General features: G+C 45.1%; 1 protein-coding gene across 1 annotated transcript; it reads left to right on the top strand.

The window, feature by feature from the left end:
• Nucleotides 1–3472: 3472 nt before the first annotated feature.
• On the top strand, nt 3473–6314 carry LOC123429502. Its single transcript, XM_045113529.1, has one exon. It carries the CDS (start codon nt 3588–3590, stop codon nt 6183–6185), a length of 2598 nt encoding a protein of 865 aa, XP_044969464.1. The 5' UTR covers nt 3473–3587; the 3' UTR covers nt 6186–6314.
• The last annotated feature ends 10238 nt before the right edge of the window (nt 6315–16552 follow it).

Genomic DNA, 16552 nt, shown 5'->3' on the forward strand with positions numbered 1-16552 from the left:
CCGCGGTTCAGGATGTATTAGTTGATTATTAGTGTTATTAGTGTTCGGGTGTCCATCGCCCGCGGTTCGGGTGTCAACTGGATTATTTGATAATATTTGAGTTGTATTAGTGTTATTATATGATAATATTTCAGATGTATTAGTGATAATATTTGATGATGTATTAACTCGGTTGTTCGAGATGTATTAGTGATATTATATGACAATATTATATGAAGAGTCCCCCATGATCGCAGGTGATATTATATGTATTAGTTATATTATGTAATGATCTTCCTAAAAAAATTAATCATCCTCGCCACCCCTCGCCCCTTAGATCGAACCTCGCCGGCAGCTAACTACTATTATTTAGTTTTTCCATTAAATACTAAAATGTTAATCTTAGAATCAATGAACATTAAGAAATTATTTTGTCGTCGATTTTTATTTTTAGAATCATGAACACAGGAAATGTCATCGTCCGACGACGATAGGATCCCTGAGTGCCATTTGTGTTGGAATGACACGAGTATATGCGTCCGTTATCCTCACCTAGACAACGGTATGTCCTTCATCGTCAAGCTAGAGGATGACTTTGAGATTATTACGGTATGTAAAGGCGGCATGTATATGTTTGTTAATGAAGTATGACGTGTGCTTTTTTGCTTTAATTAACCATTAATTTTCTTTTGTACAATTCGACTAGTGCATTCCCTGCCATGCAAGATTTGTTGTTTTGGACAAGTTTCATTTTAAAGAGAAGGATAGTACTGAGCCTAAGATAGCTCACCTAAATGAAACATTTCACTTTTATTCTTAAGGTAAAAAATGAAGAAGATCACACATATTTTGGTTGTTCTAATTGTAGAGCATTTTGTAAGGCGTATGAGTTGGATGAGGACATGAACATTACCTTTGATCTTGGTAATGACGATGTTTGTGATAATAATATAGAAATTTGGGTGCATGCGGAGTATGACTTGATTCCAGTTCTACCTCCACGTGTGTTTGTCAACAGATAAGGTAATTTACATTTATTATTGAAAAGTATCTAGTACTCATCTCGACTAATTTTTTTTATTTTTAATTACTAGCTTATTTCCATGCTACAAGAACTACACGACAAATAATATATCAGACCTATTACAGTTATGGCTCTGAGCTTACTTGGTTGAAGAAAAACCAACCCATCTCATTTATTCATGATGTTGAGTATCATGCTAAATATAACATGACTGGTAACATTTATCATGGATATGTGCCACTAGTGCACCAATTGACCCCTTATAACATCATTTCAGACAACTTTGTAAGAACTTTTTTTACCATTGCGTCACAAGTCCATCTTTTTCATACATTGTTCTTAAGCAAAACTAGTTTAGCTAACTATGTTATTATTACTTATGTTCTTCAACCAGTACTTCCGCCAGAGACCGTGCCTAAATGGATGTTTACCACCGGTGATTTGCATATGATTAGCTTACGCCCAATGTTGATGAGTTACCCTGGTAAATACAGAATATCTCGAAGCAAAGAAACCCTGAAAATCAAAGGATGGAGCAAGGCAATAAAAGCATCCACGCAACCACTTGGACACAATATCTTGATTGTTGGAGATAGGTTGATAACGCCACAAGTTGAAGATGGGTTGACCTGTATTCTTCAATATGGAGATGCAGGAGTTTACCTTTCTTATGCTATTTCACCTAGGAGAGAGCAGTAGTTAGTGTTTCTAACTTGTGATAACTTGATCACTTGCTAGTATGATAACAACCAGAATGACGAAGAGTTTACCTTTTTATGCTATTTTACCTAGAATGATGAAGAGTTGATTAAGATGATGATGAGTTGCTATATGACATGTACCAGTACAGATTAGATGGATGCAATAGACCAAGTTGAATTAGAGGAAAATACGGTGTTGCGAATCGCAACATCGTATTTTCCTCTAATTCAACTTGGTCTCTTGCATCCATCTCATTTATACTGATGTTGGATGTTGTCTTTCCATAATTTATACCGAAGTTGTATATCAATATGTGTAATGCACCAGTCGACCCATGCATTCACGAATAAACCCCATCTCAAAAATATATTAAAAAAACCAAAGTGTTTGGCACGTGCTGACACGTGGAGCTCCTTTAGTCCCGATCGGTGTAATAACCGGGACTAAAGGTCCTCCTGCCTAGACGTCCTACAGTGGTCACGTGTAGCTCCTTACGAACCGGGACTAAAAGCTGCCTAGACGCCCTACAATGATCACGTGTAGCACCTTTAGTCTCGGTTCATAAGACAACCGGGACTAAAAGCTGCCTAGGCGCCCTACAGTGATCACGTGTAGGTCCTTTAGTCCCGGTTCGTAACACAATCGGGACTAAAAATTGAGGCCTTTTGTCCCGATTGCTTAGTCCCGGTTACAGAACCGGGACTAAAGGCCGTTAGAAATTGGGACTAATGCCCTGTTTTCTATTAGTGGCCACCGGAGCAACGGATGGAGGGTCGGAAACCACCGCCATGTCAGCGTTCATGAAGGATGAAAAATCACCGCCTTCTCTCGGGAAGGAAAGAGGGCGAAACAGTTTTCCAATGGTATCACGTGTTGTTAGTTTCAAAGAACATAACCACCACTAGTTTTTCAAATACACTGAGCATTCAAGTGTAAGTACCTTAGGCTGGTTGTAATGGGTAGTATCATATACTAGTATCATGCATATGATACTAGTCTATGATACCACATCCGTAATGCATAGTATCATATGTTAATATCATAGAATAGTTCATTTATTGTCATGCAAGACACATAGTAGCACATCATTTAATATGATACGGTATCATGATATGATACTCAATTCTTTTTTTCATTTAATTTTATGCCACCTCATTGAGATTGCCTAGTTGACATGCATGATACAACCTATGATACTCCCATTACGGGCAACCTTATATCTACCAAATTAGTACTCCCATGTGCAGCCTTAGGCTGCCCGTAATGGTAGTATCATAGGTAGTATCATGCATGCCAACTATGCAATTTCGATGATGTGGCATAGAATTAAATGAAGAAAGAGAGGGTTGAGTATCATATGCATGATACTAGTATATGATACTATCCATTACAACCAGCCTTATATCTACCAAATTAGTACTCCCACGTGCTTTTTTTTTTACTTTGAACTTGTACTCCCCCTCACATGTCTATGCACGCCACTAGACTCCACATAGTAAGACACACCCACGCTCCATTGCTGCTGCATGCGGGCTATAAACCATGCATATCCCCTTTGCATATGCATGCGGTCAACGATTTTGGAAGGGTTGAAGCATTCAAACATGCAATGAACTGTTGAATACACCATGAAATGGAGTTAACAAGTGCAGTTGAAGAAGTCTTGGCTACCAACTAGCTTCAGGGTTCGTACGTACACAGTGGGCCTTGTCACTGTCAGCTTGAGCTTTATATAAAGATGCAGTGGCAATCGGACTCACAGTCACCGGAGCCTTCCTCCTATCCGTACGTGCTCACAGCCGCCATCGGCAATCGATCTCCTCAAAGACGCATCCCTCGTATCCGTGCTCGCACAAAAAGCTATAGCTAGTCATAGGAATAAATGGCGTTGTCTATCGAAATGGTAGAGTCCAACGACAGCCACACGGCGACGGTGTCCGGCTCGCCGGCCGGCAGCAGCATACACGTGCCGTCGTGGGAGTATTATCTGCGGAAGTATCTCATGCTGCTGGCCGGGCTGGTGGCGACAGCGACGTACGAGGCGAGTTTCAGCACGCCCGGAGTGTCGCCGCCGGAGGAGAGCGAAGGCGGGAGCATGGTCCTCAAGCTCACGCCCCAGTACATCACATTCGTCTACTTCAACACCACCGCCTTCGCTGCCTCGATTGGGGTCAACCTCCTCCTCCTCGTCCTCAACGAGAAGAGACCCGTCTGGCTCGCCGTGCTCCGGTTCGTCATGGTGCTGGACCTTCTCGCCCTCATGGGGGCCTACGCCAGCGGGAGCTGCTTCGACGTGCCGTCCACGGTGTACACCTGGTTGCTGGTGGTCGCTCTCGCCGCCTACGTTGGCGTCCACATCCTACTGGCTTCCTACACGCCGTTGGAATCGGAAGTGGAGCTGGGACTGCCCGAGGAGCAGAGCCCCGAGGAGTCTCTCAAGCTCACAGAGCAACGCAAGGTACTCATGCTCCTCGCGACATTCGCGGTGGGGATCTCATACTCCGCTGGCTTGAATCTGCCCGGCGGCGGCGGCGGCGAGGAAGTGCGCGGCCGCCAGCCCCTCCACCGGATGGCCTTCTTCTACTGCAACACCACGGCGTTCGTGGCGTCGCTGCTCATCATCGTGCTGCTCCTGGTCCGGAGGCTGCAGAGCCGGTGCTGCGCCATGGTGCAGCTGTGCGGGCTCATCCTGGTCGTGCTGTTCGGACTCGTGGGGGCCTACGTCTCCGGGAGCTACGGGGACGACGCGGGCTCCTCTGCCTATGTCATCGCGCTGGTCGACCTGGTTCTCGTCTACATCTTCCTCGTGATGACGGTGTTGGTGGTTGTCTCGAATCCTCTCAAGAACACCAGGTGGCTACCACATCAATTTGTCTGCGCCTACTCTGCATGTTCAAGCTGGCTACAAAAAACAGGCTTTGGAGAAGGACAACTGCAAGCGGATGGCGGCCGGCAACGGCATCGGCATGGCAGCAACATGGTCATGGTGGATGAGGCAGCGAACAACACATGCAATAACAAACCAGCAGGCATGGAGAAGGTCAAGTCTCTGCTTCTGCTGCTTGCTACTCTCGTGGCAACCATCACCTACCACGCGGGGCTCGACCCGCCGGGTGGCGTCAGGTCGCGGGACGGGCAGCAGCAGAACAGCAGCAACAGCTACAAGGCCGGCGACCCGATACTTTCGCTGACGAACCCTGGCCGCTACATGGTGTTCTATTACTGCAACTCGACCGCGTTCGTGGCGTCCTTGGTTGTCATCCTCATGGTCCGGGCGAGGGGCCTGATCCGACGGCACACACTCGAGGTGGCGATGCTACTGTGCTTGCTTGGCCTCATCGGCGCGTACGCGGCCGGGAGCTGCCGGGACGTGATCACCACCGTCAAGCTCATAGCCTTGCCGGCCGCTACGTTGGCGTACGTGGTAATCCACGTCGTCTTCTTCACGCTGGACCACAAGGAAATGGGCTACGAGGACAACAGAAAGCTGGAGAAGAGGCGCAAGCGGCTCCTGCTTCTCGCCATCCTGGTGGCCACCATCACCTACCAAGCTGGACTGACGCCGCCGGGGGGCTTCTGGACGGAAGACTTGGGGGAGTGGCGCCGTGCGGGAGGCCCCATCATGGCCGACACATACGGGATGAGATACCAAGCGTTTTTCTACTGCAACTCGACGAGCTTCATGGTGTCCATCACGCTCATCATCCTGCTGGTGAACCCGAACCTGTACAAGCCGGGCATACGGTGCTACGCGCTGTACGTGTGCATGGTGATCGCCCTGTTCGGCCTGATGGGTGCCTACCTCAGCGGGACTATCCCGGACCCACGGACGTCCATGTACGTCTTCGTCCTGGTCGCCGTCGTAATCACGCTGATTGCCATCACAGCCATGGTGCTGGTCATCCTGTTCATATTCGGCGAAGCCAATGGAGGAGAAGACAGCAGCTCATCACGGCCAAGTCCGGCCGGAGGCACGGCAATGAGGCGGCAACGACACAACAGTGGCTCAAATAACAGTGCCAGGCGGAAGTACATGATGGTGCTGGCGATCCTGGCAGCGAGCGTCACCTACCAGGCCGCCATGAAGCCGCCGGGCGGCGGCGACCACGCGGGGAACGCCGTGATGCGGCGCAGCAACCCGGCCCGGTACAGCGCCTTCTTCTACTGCAACTCGACCTCGTTCGTGGCGTCGGTGGTCGTCATCGTCCTGCTGCTGCAGGAGTCTCTGCAGAACAACGTGTTGCTGCTCTATGCCATGAACACGGCGATCGTGCTGGACCTGCTCGGCCTCCTCGGGGCGTACGCGGTCGGCAGCAGCCGGGAGTGGAAGGCGACGGGGTACGTCGTCGCGCTATTGGCCGCCGTGCTCGCCTACATCGCCATCCACCTCGTGCTTTGGTTGCTGGGGAGGAGAGCCCGGGACAAAGTAAATAATACTCCCGCAACCGGTGCACCACCGGAGGCTCAGCCACAGAGCTAAACCAATTGTTAAAAGTGGTACCGATGATCTGTAGGATAGGAACTAGACTGACAGTTAGCGAATCTCTTCAAATTTTTGTATAAGAAAAATCATGTACACCATCCACGTCTACTTAAAAATTGCAATCGTTGAATCTATGAGTATCGTGCCGACAAGGCGACAACTCAAGCGCCAACGAAAGACCAAAGTGGCGTTTCTATCTCTTCATGGAATATGGGATTTTGGGCACATTGGTTGCTGCTGCCAGCCAGTTTTGCTTTGACTGGCTCGGCTGGCTGGCGTGTTTCTACGCAGTCGGCCCTTCAGCCAGTTTGTACGCCGCTGCCTCGGCTGGCTGGCGTGTTCTGTTTTAACACTTTCGGGATCCTCTGTTATCCTGTGATTCTTGACGGGTTTCCTATATTGACCTCGTTTCACACATACATCGTCGCTCGATACTTGCTGCTCATCCAATCCGCGACAATTTTTTTGCGGGGATCTGCGACGTTAACTCCTCTCGCGGCTTGCCTATATTATGATGATGGCTCTACGTCGACTCCTCTCGTGGCTCTGCGACGAATCCTCTCGCAGCCGTCGCGCATCGTGGTGGCCGCTCAACGTCGACTCCTCTTGCGGCTTCTCCGCGCATGTCGTTGACCGCTCTCCGTCAACTCTACACATGGCTTTCACGGGTTGTGGCGATTGCTCGTAGTTGGCAGGTGTTTCTACATCGACCTCTTTCGTCATGTCCCTGTCTACGCGTGAAATTGCGTAGCTGCGATGCCTACTTGCTGCTTGAGATTCTTCACTGACAGGTTCTGCAGGTTCTGTGATTGATTCTTCTAGCATTGAGAAATCACTTTCTACCTATTTATGTACATCTTCATGGATTTTTGATACTGAAGCATCTTTTCATATGACTTATGGTTCTTTCACTTTGACCTCCATTCGACCTGTCGAGTATCCCTGTACGTGTTCTTACGGCTGATGGCACTCCCCTTCCTGTAGTTAGTCGAGGCACTCTTAGTAGTTATTCATTTTATGTTTCCTTTGTAGCCCATGTTCCTCGACTTACCATCCACCTCATATCTGATGGTCAGATTGTTGACTCTAGTTGTAGGGTCACTCTTGACTATGGTTTGTGTTTTGTTCACGATCGTGGCACGAACGCTCTGCTTGATGTCGGACCTCGACGCTCTGATGGTCTCTCGGATCTTGACCGGCTTCGTCTTCTCTTCGCCGCCACCACCGCCAGTTTTACTGCCCCTGTTGTTGCATTTACTAGCTCTTTTCAGCAGTGGCATCATCATTTTAGCCTTTTATGTGGTTCTATCTCCCGTCTTTGGTTCATCGAAGTGTTATGGGGTCTGTCTTCGGTAACGCTTCGTTGGATTTTCTGGGTTATAGGATTGGTAAGCAGATTCAGGTACCCTATCCTCATAGTGATTCAGTCTCCGAGCATCCTTTTGATCTCGTTCACTCTGATGTTTGGGGTCTAGCTTCCTTCATTTCAAAAGGGGGCCATCGCTACTATATTATCTTTATAGATGATTTTTCTCGGTACACTTGGATCTACTTCATGTCTTCTCATAGTGAAGTCTTATGTATATACAAAAAAAAGGTTGCCACGGTTCATACCTAGTTTTCCACTTCTATTCGTGTATTTCATGCAGATTCAACTCGTGAGTATATCTCCCATGTATTGCAAGGATTCCTTGCTGAGTAGGGTATTCTTGCCCAGTTCTATTGTCCTGCTGCTCATGCTCAAAGTGGTGTGGCTGAGCGCAAGCATCGACACCTTGAGACGACGCGTGCTATGATGATCACCGCCTCTCTTCCGGCTCACTTCTGGGTTGAGGCTATTACCGCTTCCATCTATCTCATCAACATTCAGCCATCTGCTGCTCTAGATGGCGATATTCCTCTTGAACATCTTTCTGTTTGTTCTCCTGATTATTCGGTTCTTCGTTTGCTTGGTTGCGTTTGCTATGTTTTACTTGCCCTTCGTGAACGCACGAAATTGACCACTCAGTTTATTGAGTGTGCCTTTCTTGGATACAATGATGAGCATAAGGGCTATCGGTGCTGGGATCCTGTCGGTCGCTGGATGCGTATTTCCCGGGATGTCACCTTTGATGATTCTGGTCCCTTCTACCCATCCTTCTTCGTCTTTTCAATGGAGGACATCTCTTTTCTTATGTTTCCGGATACAAGTCCCTTTGCGCCTAATATTCATACTCCCCGTCCCGCTGTTGCAGATCCAACAACATCCTCTCCCATTGTTTCTTCTCCTCTCTCATCCCCTAAGTCTCCACCTTCATCGCCGATATCCTCCTCTTCTCCACCTTCATCACCTTAATACATTTTCAGTCTCCACCTCTAGTGATTCCACCTCTCCCCTCTTTTCCTTTCCTTTCCATTATACTTGTCGACAACGTATTGTGGATGAGTTCGATGTGCTCTCTACTTCTGGTGTGTCGTCTTCCTCCTCTCATCCAACTTATGGTCTTCGTTCTTGGGCCTGTCTGCCCCTAACTGATATTCTCCTTCTCGCTATGGTCTTTCGACTATTGTTGAGCCGTGAAACGTATGCAACGTATCTATAATTTTTTATTGTTCCATGATGTTATATTATCATCTTAAGATATTTTTTGGGTCATAATACACAAATTTATATTATTTTTGAACACTAACCTATTAATCCAGTGTCGAGTGACAATTGTTGTTTTCTACGTGTTTTTTATTTTTAGGTTTTTGGTACCAAACGAAGTTCAATTGCCATGGAACTTTATGAGGGTTTTTTTGGATCAAAATAAGAACTCGAAGCTTCGGTAGGATACCTAAAACCCCAGGGGAAGCCCACAAGGCAACAGGGCACAACCAGGGGGATGGTCGCGCCCTGATACCTTGTCGCCTCCGTGTGGCCCCTCTTGCCTCATTCTGCGTCCTATAAATTTCCAAATATTCCAGAAACCCTAAATATATGGACAAAACACTTTTTACGCCGTCGCAAGTCTCTGTTCCATGACGACCCAATCTAGAGCTCTGTTTCGGCATTGTGCCAGAGGGGGAATCAATCACGGAGGACCTCCTCATCAACCTTGGCGCCCTCATGATGATGTTCGAGTAGATCAACACACACCTACGGGTCCGTAGTTAGTATCTAGATGGCTATCTCTCTCTCCCTCTCTCTCTCTCGATCTTCAATACAATGATCATCGATCTTCGCTTTGATCTATCCGATGTAATTCCTTTGTGCGGTGCGTTTGTTGGGATCCGATGAATTGTGGGTGCATGTTCAGATTATTCATGAAAAGTATTTGAATCTTCTCTCAGTTTTATGATTCTTATTTGCATGATCATCATAGCTTTGTCAATCTATCTGATCTATTGAATTGCTTTGTCCAAGTAGTTTGATCTTTCTTCAGTGGTAGATGTGCGTTGTAGTGGGTTCCACTTGGCGACTTTCTATATCCTAGTGACAGAAAGGGGACAAGATGCGTCTTTGTGTTGCTGCCATTAAGGATAAAATGATGGGGTTTATTGATATTGATTGAGTTTACTTTGTCCACATCATGTCGTCATTCTCCAAGCATTACTCTATTTGACTTAATACTCTAGATGCATGCTGGATAGCGTTCGATGGGTGGAGTAATAGTAGTAGGTGCAGGAAGGAGACGACCTATTTTCTTATGGATGTGACGTCTATATACACGTGATCATTGACGTGATAATCACATAATTATCCGCTGTTACATCAATGGCCCAACGGCAATTTGTTTATCCACCGTATGTTTCTTTCATGAGAGATGCCACTAGAGAACAATATGGCCCCCGTGTCTATTCACTCATATATTCAGAAAACAGAAAACTTATAACTTCCTCGCTGCTATTATTTGTCTTTTATTTTATTTTGCAAGTCACAACTATCTACAATTATCTACACACCTCATCCGCTTGCAAATAACGAGATCGAGGGGATTGACAACCCTCTTGCCCGCGTTGGGTGCAACTTGTTTGCTCTTTTGTGTGAAACCGCTGAAGACGATTGAGGATTGATATTCCTATTGGATCGATAAACCTTGGTTTCTTAATCGAGGGAAATACTTACCCACATTCTGCTGAGATAACCCATTCCTCTTCATAGAAAACCCAATGCAGATCACAAGCATCAAGCCGACTTCTTATCAAGATGCTATTGTTCATCCTGAGCTATTGTTCATCCTGAATGGCAGTTTGCTATGGTAGAAGAGATTGCTTCCCTTGAGCACACCGACACATGGATATATATGTCTAGATCTTTCTCCACCACATAATGTCTGCCAAAGAGAAGATAAAGGAAATAGAGGAAAATACTTTGACTCTTGCACAAAAGTAAAAACATAAAGGTAAAATATAGGCCCTTCGCAGAGGGAAGCAGAGGTTGTCATGCACTTTTTGGTTGTATGTCAAATCTGTTAGTGCGAAGGAACATCACGTTATATTGCCCCTTGTGATGCCAACCTTTATTATGCAGTCCATCACTTTTATTATTGCCATCACAAGTTTGTACAACGCTTAATTTCCCTTACACTAAATGATAAAACATGTTTATAACCAATTTTTATTGCTTCCCGCACCAATGACAACTTACTTGAAGGATCCTACTCAATCCATAGGTAGGTATGGTGAACTCTTAAAACATGGATTTTGGTTTAAGGTTTTGGATGGACAAGTAGTATCTCTACGTAGTACGGAGTTTTGGCTAGCAAAGCTATTGGGCAAGCACCACATGTTAGAGTATCGAAAACAACATAACTTCTATGTGTATGTGAACAAGCATAAATCATTATGTTGTCTTCCTTGTCCAATGTCAACAGCTTTGGCATATTATAGTTAATGGGGGCTCACGATCATAAAAGATGTCAAGGATAGTGTATTTGCACGTAAATCTTCTCTTCTCTTATTAATTCTTTCATGTGTTGCATCACGGACCAATGATATGTTTGTCAACCTTCAACATTTTTACCACGTGGTCAACGCTAGGAATAATTGGTAGTGTGTTGTTAGGGCTGCTCTAATTGACATATGGCATGAGAAAACACATATTACATAAGAACTGTGGATCGAAGTATATAATAATTCCATTTAGGACCACATTTTGACCCATGCATCCTTCTATAATATGTCTAACTCCTCCTTCAATAGCTCCAGATATGTGTTGATATCATTTGTCTGGTTGGATCGGCCCTTGAATTAGCATTACCATGTGTATGTACTTTTGTTTCATGCAAAGCCAAGGGGGGAGGTTGTACATCCAAACAAACATGGGCATGTATTGTATGTGCTATTGTGGTTGCCAAATGAATTTAGTCCATCACTACTGACACCCAACCTAGGGTTTCTTGGCTCTGCTGCGAATTCTGGTTCCATGCAGTCAAGTGCTTTCCACTGATAACCATCTGCAATATGTCTTAGAATGCCATCATTTTTGGATTTCCCCGTCTTGTACCAAGTCATGTTCTTTTCTTCCTTCACGTCAGCGAAATAACGTTGCAGGCGTGGAATCAACGGAAGGTACCATACAACCTTTCGAGGATCCTTCTTTCTAGGCTTGTATCAAGGTTCCTTGCAAGTTGGACACTCTGTTTTGTGCTCATGCTTGTTATGATACAAGATGCAATCATTTATGCATGCATGATATCTTACATGCGGCAAATCAAGAGGGCACGCAATTTTTTTGGCCTCATCGACACTCTTAGGCAACATATTCCCCTTAGGCAAAACTTTATGTAAATATTCCAGTGTAGCATCCAGACTTGCATCCGTTTTCTAGAATCTTGCCTTGATGTATAGAAGTTTGAGCGTGGCACGAAAGCGGGTGTGCTCAGGATTGCAACCTTCATACAGTGGGGCTTTCGCGTCTAAGTCCAATTGCAACAACTTGAGAGCCTCTTTAATAGCAGCCCTCTCACTTGTCGTCTTTTTCTGAAGCAGTTCTTTAACATGGGGATCCTACACCATTTCAGCCAACGACATATCCTAGGTGACATGGTCCTCTTCATGCTCGGGTGGCGTTTCATCATTTCCTCATCCAAACACATGTTCATTATTGTTTCCTCCTTCTGGCGGCCCTACTAATTCATCGAAGGGGTTTTCCGCTTCCATATCCGCCGCTTTGTTGTCGTCGTCAGGAACATCATCATTCTCACCATGGTTTATCCATCGTGTATAACCTTCAAAGAAACCATGATGAAGCAAGCGCGTGAGTACTCTACCATTGAACAGGTTAAGGAAAACTCCGTTTTTGCAACCCTTGCATAGACATAATATCTGCGTTTCACACTTTTGTATCATATTCATCAACGTGAAATTGAGGAAGGCCTTCACACTTCAATACATATTGAATCTTTTGATAGATCAAAGTAGCCTTTAGGGGGGAATACAAAAAGAATTACATACATATTAACAAGGCATACAAAATTTCGGCATGACCTTTGTTATAAAATGGTACATATTGAGTACCAGAAATTTGACGAAACAGAAACGAATCAACATTTCGTCGAAACATTGGCAATTGTCTCTACAAATTTGCTATCGATGCATGTTTCACCATATAGCAACCACACACGTACATAACATGCATAATTAAATGACGAGGAAGTGGTTTGTGTTAATTACCTTCAAGCAGAAGATACACAAGTTGAGCTAGCTAGCTAGTCCTCCCAATCGATCGCGCAATAAGCCGGTGTGCCATAGGTAGGTTGGAGGGTGCCATTAATGGAGGGTTAAGGAAAATTGAATGCAAGTGTGTCGAGGAGAGAGCTATCTAGCAAGGTTAATTACTTAAAGAGTGGGGTCTGTGGAGAGGCTAGAAAACTTAGTAGTAGTGCATGACCTAGCTAGATCTAATTACCTAGTTAAGAATCATGCTAGAATAATTAGGTTTCTTCTCAAGTTGAGGAGGGAAGAGAGATGAGGAAGATGAAGAGCAAGAGGAAGGAGAAGGGAGTACACTAGTGTATACACAAGGGTGGCCAAGTGGAAAGCACTGCGACTTTAGTACTAGCATAACTAGACAATACAACACCATCACTAATATGTATACTCGTGGCGCCCCATTGTACGCTACACCAGTGTTGTGTGGACCCAAAAGTTTACCAAGAAAAATAAACCACAAAATATGTTGTTTGCGTCCGGACAAAGCCTACGGGAAACACTACCGGTGTAGCGCCAACCTGGTACGCCACGAGTAATTTACGGGTGCACACAAAATTGGAGTCCACATACAAATGGCGTTCCACGTTGATATGTCCCAAACGTATCTATAATTTATGCTTGTTCCATGATCTTTTGGGTGACATTGTTATATGTTTTGCTACACTTTTATATCATTTTACACATATTTGGACTAACCTACTAACTCAGTGCACCCAGTGCCGGTTTCTGTCTGCTGATATCTATTTTGCAGGGGCTTTTACCCAATTTTCCGAAGCCCGAAAAATTCCAGGAAAAATATATAAAAAATCAGCGAAACAGAAGCTTCCGGATCACTAAAGATGCGCCAGAGGAGGGCCAGGGGCTGCCCAGGCGACCTGCTGCCGCGGCCAGGCCCTAGGTCGCGCCAGGAGACCGCCTGGGTGGGCCCCACCTCCTCTGGTGCCCTTCTTTGGCCTATATTTAGAATCCCGAGAGGAAACCCTTCCACAACTTCCAGAATCGCGAATTTCTCCATCGTTCCGCCACCGCAGCGCTTCTGAGATCGGGAGCGTCAGGAGACCTCTTCCCGGCACCCTGCCGGAGGGAGGATTGACCTCCGGGAGCTTCTCCACCGCCATGGACGCTTCCCGGACGTGCCGTGAGTAGTCCTCCTTGGACCATGGGTCCATGACCAGTATCTATGTGATGTCTTCTCTCCAATCTTGTGCTTCAATGGTTAGTCCTTGTGAGCTGCCCTACATGATCAAGGCATCTATGTAATTCTCTTGCTATTTCTATGCTCGGTTTGTTGGCATCCGATGGATTATGAGATTATGTTCAGATTGTTATGAGTTATATATTTGATTATCCTTTTATATTATGTTCCTTAGTGATTCATGCATGTTCTTCGTTGCTATTTATTGCTTTGGCCGAGTAGTAGATTGTAACTCCAAGAGGGAGCGTTATGCATGATTGTGGGTTCATGCCCCTCGATGTCTAGCTTGAGTGACAAAAACATGAGACTAGGGGATGTGTTGTTGCCACGAGGGAGAAAATAACGATGCTTGTGACCACGGTTGCAAGGATTGTTTACCTTACGCATAGTTCATTAATGCAGTTGTCCGTTGCTTTGAGTTTACACTTTGGGTGGGGCTCGCAACTTAATACCAACGAGATATTCTGGATAGATATCTCAAGGTGGATGATTAGTAAGTAGATGCCAATGAATAAACGGCCTACTTGTCTTGGCGTACTGCCCATTACTATTGAACCTCTAACTATCAAGTAGCATAATTAGCATTGCGGTGCGTTCATAATTCTATCAATTGCCCAACTGTGATTTGTTTACCCAAGCATAGTTGTTTATCGTATTTTGGGAGAGAGACGTCACTAGTGAAAATCATGTGACTCCGGTCCATATCACCATCATTGTTTACACCTCCATCATTTACCGCTTTCATTTCTTTTCCGTTGCAATCACTATTACCTTCCCGCTTGTGTTTTGATCCTTTGCAAACTACAAGGCCGGAGAGATTGATAACCTCTCTGTACTCATTGGAGCAAAGTTATTTGTTGTGTGTGCAGGTCCACGTCTTCTGCTGACCAGGACATGAGACACCTACTTGTTGATCCTAGGAGTCCTTTTGGTTCGATAAACCTTACAGTTCCCGTGTGAGGGAAAACTTGTTGCTGACTACATCTCAACCTTCCACTTGGGGTAACCAATGAGGTGCGATAAGTATATACATCATCTCGTCATGACACGTACGTCCAGCGCCAGCACTAGACTAATAGCTATGTTGTACAAATTTAGCCCATGCCAGCACTAGTGAAAATATTAGTGTTGGCGTTGCTGAGAATGGCGCGCCACAAACAAGATTTGTGGCTAGCCTTTTCTCCACTAGTGTTGATGGGGAATGGCGCAAGCTTTTCTGTTCTTGGTGTTAGCACGGTCGATCTGAAGTTTACTTCTGGACGGATCATGCAACTGAAGAACATATAGCATGTCCCCCCCATCAAGAAGAATCTTGTTAGTGGCTCCCATCTCTGTAGAGAAGGGTTTAAGTTGGTCTTAAAGTCTAATGAAGTAGTTGTTACGAAATATGGACTTTTTGTTGGAAAAGGTTATGAATGCGGATGTCTGTTCCGCCTTTACCTTGCAGATTTTTGTAATAAAGTCGTGAACAGTATTCATTCAGATGTTAATGAATCTAAAGTTTGACATTCATGTCTTTGTCACTTTAGTTTTGGTGTTCTGTCACGGCTAGCAAAACTGAATTTAATCCCGAGTTTCACATTAGCCAAAGTTTCTAAGTGTCATTCATGTGTACAAGTAAAGAAACCTCGCAAGCCTCACAAGGCGGTGGAGGAGAGACACTTGGTGCCATTAGAACTCATACATTATGATCTTTGTGAGATAAATAGTGTGTTGACTAAAGGTGGAAAAAATACTTCATGACATTGATAGATGATTCCACTAGATATTGTTATGTGCATCTGTTAAATACCAAAGATGAGGCTCTAAACTACTTTAAAATCTATAAGGCAGAAGTTGAGAACCAACTTGAAAATAAAATAAAATGAGTTCGGTCTGATCGTGGTGGAGAGTACTTCTGAAATGAGTTTGATTATTTTTGTGTGGAACACGACATTATTCATGAGAGGACGCCTCCCTATTCACCCCAGTCAAACGGGGTTGTCGAACGAAAAAATATACTCTAACTGATTTGGTTAACGCCATGTTAGATACATCAGGTTTATCCAAGGCATGGTGGCGGAGGCTATATTGACTTCATATCATGTCCTGAATAAGGTTCCGACAAAAAATAATGAGGTCACAACTTATGAGAAGTGGTCGAAGAGAAGGACGACACTCTCCTACTTACGTACTTGGGGTTGTTTGGCGAAAGTCAATGTGCCGGTCCCAAAAAGCGTAAGCTTGGACCAAAAACCATGGACTGTGGCAACTTGGGCTACGCTAAGAATATCATTGGCTATAGATTTCCAGTAGTGAAATCTGAGGTACCCAGCGTGAAGGTCGATACAATTGTGGAGTCTAAGGATGCTACATTCTTTGAGGATATTTTCCCCATGAGAGATATGCAAAGCACTTCTAGACAGGAATACGAGGAGAATCCTAAGCTTGCCATTCCTATGGAATATTACAAACAAACACATGATGAAAATCCTGAGGAGGATGACGAGGAAAT

The sequence above is a fragment of the Hordeum vulgare genome, chromosome 2H (assembly GCF_904849725.1).
Source record: "Hordeum vulgare subsp. vulgare chromosome 2H, MorexV3_pseudomolecules_assembly, whole genome shotgun sequence".
In the NCBI taxonomy this organism is placed as follows: Eukaryota; Viridiplantae; Streptophyta; class Magnoliopsida; order Poales; family Poaceae; genus Hordeum; species Hordeum vulgare.